The 4,232-nt window shown below is 38.5% G+C and overlaps 1 protein-coding gene across 1 annotated transcript in view; it reads right to left on the reverse strand.

Moving 5' to 3' along the window:
* The window catches only part of PRKAR2A (protein kinase cAMP-dependent type II regulatory subunit alpha), a 51,234-nt gene extending 48,943 nt beyond the window's left edge, over nt 1–2,291 (reverse strand). Inside the window, exon 1 of the mRNA XM_004704137.3 lies at nt 2,213–2,291. Coding sequence (XP_004704194.3) covers nt 2,213–2,291 — 79 coding nt within the window. The remainder of the gene's footprint in view (nt 1–2,212) is intronic.
* Between the last annotated feature and the right edge of the window lie 1,941 nt (nt 2,292–4,232).

The following is a 4,232-nucleotide window of genomic DNA, read 5'->3' on the forward strand; positions in this document are numbered from 1 at the left end:
TTTTTTTTTGAGGGGGGTTTTACATTTTCTTATATCTGTGTATGTATAAAAAAGTTTCATTAAAAAAAGTTAACCTTAAAAAACGATAGCCTTAAATGATGAGTGATAGGATTTTACTAATAATGATACATGTATTTTTACACAAAAAACACATCTCCGTTTGTGTGCCAACTGCTTCCTCACCCCAAGAGGTATTTTTGTAAATGTGCTATGCTAATTAAGGAATTTTTATATTGATATGTAAAAAAATTGGCATAACAACCTTTATGAAAATACCTGATCGGATGGGGGATTAGACAAATAAATGTAGAAGCTTGTGTTATTTGTAAATTATAACAGTCTTGGGCTAGCCTATTTCCAGGCTTGCTTTTCCTCTGATTTTGGAGTAAAAACATTAACAGCTTAGCTCAATTAGCAAATATTAATTACAGACTAAAGATATGACAAACAAAAGGAGCTATTTTTTAAAATATATTTTTTATTGATCTATCTTACTCATTCTGCACTACCAATTCACATCTAGTTCTGTTGTCAATCCCACTGGGTGAGGTTATAAAAATTCAATGCTATCAACTCCCCAAAGGAGCTATTTTCATTTAAACTCTTAGTACGTTTTCTATTGTGGAAAACATTATAACTTATTTTTCAAAACTGGCTTTGAATTTTATTTTGTTTTCACCTCTAGACTTACTTTACCCTTTTCCCCCTTGCTTTTTTCCCCTGGTCCCAAATTACTTTGCTCATTATCTCTGTAACAATCTATTTCTCAGTGACTCCTTGATTGGTACACCTCATGGTTTTACATGTCTGGGAGCTTGTCTCCGTACCCAAGTTCCATGAGGTAGGCCCAGGGTCTGTGTGATCCCCTACACAGCCTCAAGAAGAATACTGTGTGGACATTTGAGAATTACTGAGAATGTAGGCCACAGGGCAGCACAGCCCCTTGTCCGAGGGAAATTATTTGTTTCAGTTCTCCAGCAGATGTCACTAGTCAGTAATATGAAACTTGTCAGTAATATGACAGCAACAAAACAGATTAGCTTGCACATTTTTTTTCCTTCCAAACTAATTTGGTGCTTACTTCATTCAGAAATGGGAGTTTTAAAAATGTGCTTGTGAGAGAAATCCTTTCATGTCTACAAGAATAGATAAATAAGTGCAAATGACTAGGAAAACTCTCGCTAAAAAATTCAAAAGGTAAAAAAAAAATCAAGATAGAAAGTTTATTCAAATTTATTTTTAAATGCACATTATAATTATACAAATGAGCAAAATATTATCAAATTAATCCCAATGGAGAAAGTAAAAATAAATGTCCCATATTTGGATAACATTCTTTTAGGTTAATAATCAGAAGAATGTCAAGTAAAATGATCTAAATTACTGGGTTTTTTAAAATCATTTTATTGGGTGCTCCTACAGCTCTTATCACAATCCATACATTATTTTCAAATCATTTTCTTTCTACTTGAGCCCTTGATATCAGCTCCTCATTTTTTTCCCTCCCTCCCCCACTCTCCCTCATGAATCCTTGATAATTTATTAATTTTTTTTCATGACTTATATTGACCTATGTTTCCCTTCACCCACTTTTCTGTTGTCTGTCCTCCTGGGAGGGGCCTATATGTAGATCATTGTGATCCGTTCCCCTAAATTAGTATTTCTATTACATCTCCTCAATGAAAGGCGTGGTTGCCTTCCATGTTGGTGAGGTGGAAGTAGAAAAGAGGCCGATGCAGGCTGCCTTTCTCCCTGAGACCTAGTCTGTAGACTGTCTCTGGAAAGCAACACACAAAAGGCCCAGGTCTCAGAGCAGATAATTACATTCATAGCACTGTAACTGAGGAAATGATTCAAGTGGCTCAAAAGGTTCGTGAAAAGACGTAATGGCTACATATTCTAAAACATACAGGAAAGAAGAAGGGAAAGGTAGGCAGTAAAATGCCCAGTATATCAGAGAAATAGTGCTAAGACACAGAAAGAAGTTTTGAGAAGCCATACTATTAAGATGAAAATATATTAATGACATTGATGCAAAGAGACAAACCACGCTAATTATAGCAATATTAAAAAAAATTGTACATACATACTCAGAACATGAAAATTGAATGAGGGAACCATAGATAATTTTACTTTTAGCATACTGTTCTGCAATGCTGCTACTTATTTTAAAATAGCATTTTAAGAGTATGTAGTGGAAGAGAACACATACCTGATACTCGCCTATTAAATCTGCTAGGAGCTGGAACTGCAAAACAAAAAACAAAGAAGCAACATTCAGTCATCATCATGTTACATGAATCCATTTATACAAAGGTTTTTATATATACAAAGATTTTTTGACAGCACAATTAAACACCTTCATTTCAAGCAGAGGGTTCATTGATACTCTTCTATCCTCAAGCACGAATAGTTGTTCAACATAATCATCTAAAGGCAATATAGAAAAGACCTCTTTGAAAACATGGTCTCCCAATTGGACATACAGAAGGGTCATAAGGAAGGGACAAGGCAGCCAGGGTGCAGTGTAGCACTGACGAAACAGTGCAGTGTAGCACTGACGAAACATTCCGCTAGCCACCCCCACCCCCATTATCATGACCCCAATTCTATCTTACAAATCCGTCATGACCAGAGCATGTACACTGGCACAAATAAGAGCTTGCGACACAGGGAATCAGGACAGATAAACCCCTCAGGACCAATAATGAGAGTCGCGATACCACGAGGGTAGGGGAAAGTTGGGAGGAGAAAGAGGGAACCAACCAATCATAGTGATTGACGTCTAACCCCCTAACCCCCAGGGAGACGAACAACGGAACCATGGGTGAACAGAGACAGCAGTCGGTGTAAGATATGAAAGTAATAATAATTTATAAATTATCAAAGATTCATGAGGGAGGGAGGATGGGGGAGGAAGGAAAAAAATGAGGAGCTGATACCGAGGGCTCAAGTAGATTATGTTCTGAAAAGGATGATGGCAACATATGTACAAATGTACTTGACACAATAGATGTATGGATTGTTTTAAGAGCTGGAAGAGCCCCCTATAAAAGGATTAAAATTTTTTTTAAAAAGACAGCATAGTCCCCATATATTCAACATAATCAAGGTGGCAAATTTATCCCACTCACGACTATTTTTTCAACTAATTGTCTTATACCCAACAACAACAAAACACTGTCATGGAGTCAATTCCAATTCACAGAGACCCTACAGGACAGAGAAGAACTGCTCCATAGGGATTCTTTCTTTCTTTTCCATAGGGTTTCTGAAACTAAATTTTCATGGGAACAGAGTCTTACCTTTGACCCAGGGAATGGCTGTGGGTTTGAATTTGAACCACCAACCTTGTGTTTAACAGCCCGACTTTTTTTTGTTGTTGTACATTTATTTTTTTAATTAAATACTTTTATTGGGAGCTCTTACTTCTCATCATAATCCATACATTCATCCATTGTGTCAAGCACATTTGCACATATGCTGCCATCATCATTTTCAAAACACTTTCTACTTGAGCCCTTGCTATCAGCTCATTTGTCCCCCTCCCTCCATCCCTCCCCCACCTACCCATCCTCCCTCATGAACCCTTGATAAGTTACAGATTATTATTTTCCTATCTTACATCATCCTCCATTGCCCCTCACCCACTTTTCCATTGCTCGTCCCCCTGAGAGGGGGTTAAATGTTGATCCTTGTGATCGATTCCCCTTTCCCCCCACGCTCCCCTAATCCTCCTGGTATGTCTACTCTCATTGTTGGCCCTGAAGGGTTTCTCTATCCTGGATTCCCTGTGTCAAGGGTTTCTCTATCCTGGATTCCCTGTGTCGCGGGCTCTTTTCTGTAGCAGTGCGCATGTTCTGGTCTAATCGATTTGTAAGGTAGAATTGAGGTCATGACAGTGGGGGGCAGGAAGCATTAAAGAACTAGAGGAAAATTGTGTGTTTCATCAGTGCTATACTGCAACCTGACTAGCTCATCTCTTCCTTGTGACCTTTCTGTGAGGGGATGTCCAGTTGTCTACAGATGGGCTTTGGGACTCCACCCCTTCCCCCCACACACACCCCCATTCACAATTATATGATTTTTTTGTTCTGGGTCTTTGATGCCTGATACCTGATCCCATCGACACCTCATAGTGACACAGGCTGGTGTGCTTCTTCCATGTGGGCTTTGTTGTTTCTGAGCTAGATGGCCGCTTGTTTACCTTCAAGCCTTTAAGACCCCAGACA

Source organism: Echinops telfairi, unplaced genomic scaffold (assembly GCF_000313985.2).
Source record: "Echinops telfairi isolate 266 unplaced genomic scaffold, ASM31398v2 ScPeMD7_7420;HRSCAF=8458, whole genome shotgun sequence".
NCBI lineage: Eukaryota > Metazoa > Chordata > Mammalia > Afrosoricida > Tenrecidae > Echinops > Echinops telfairi.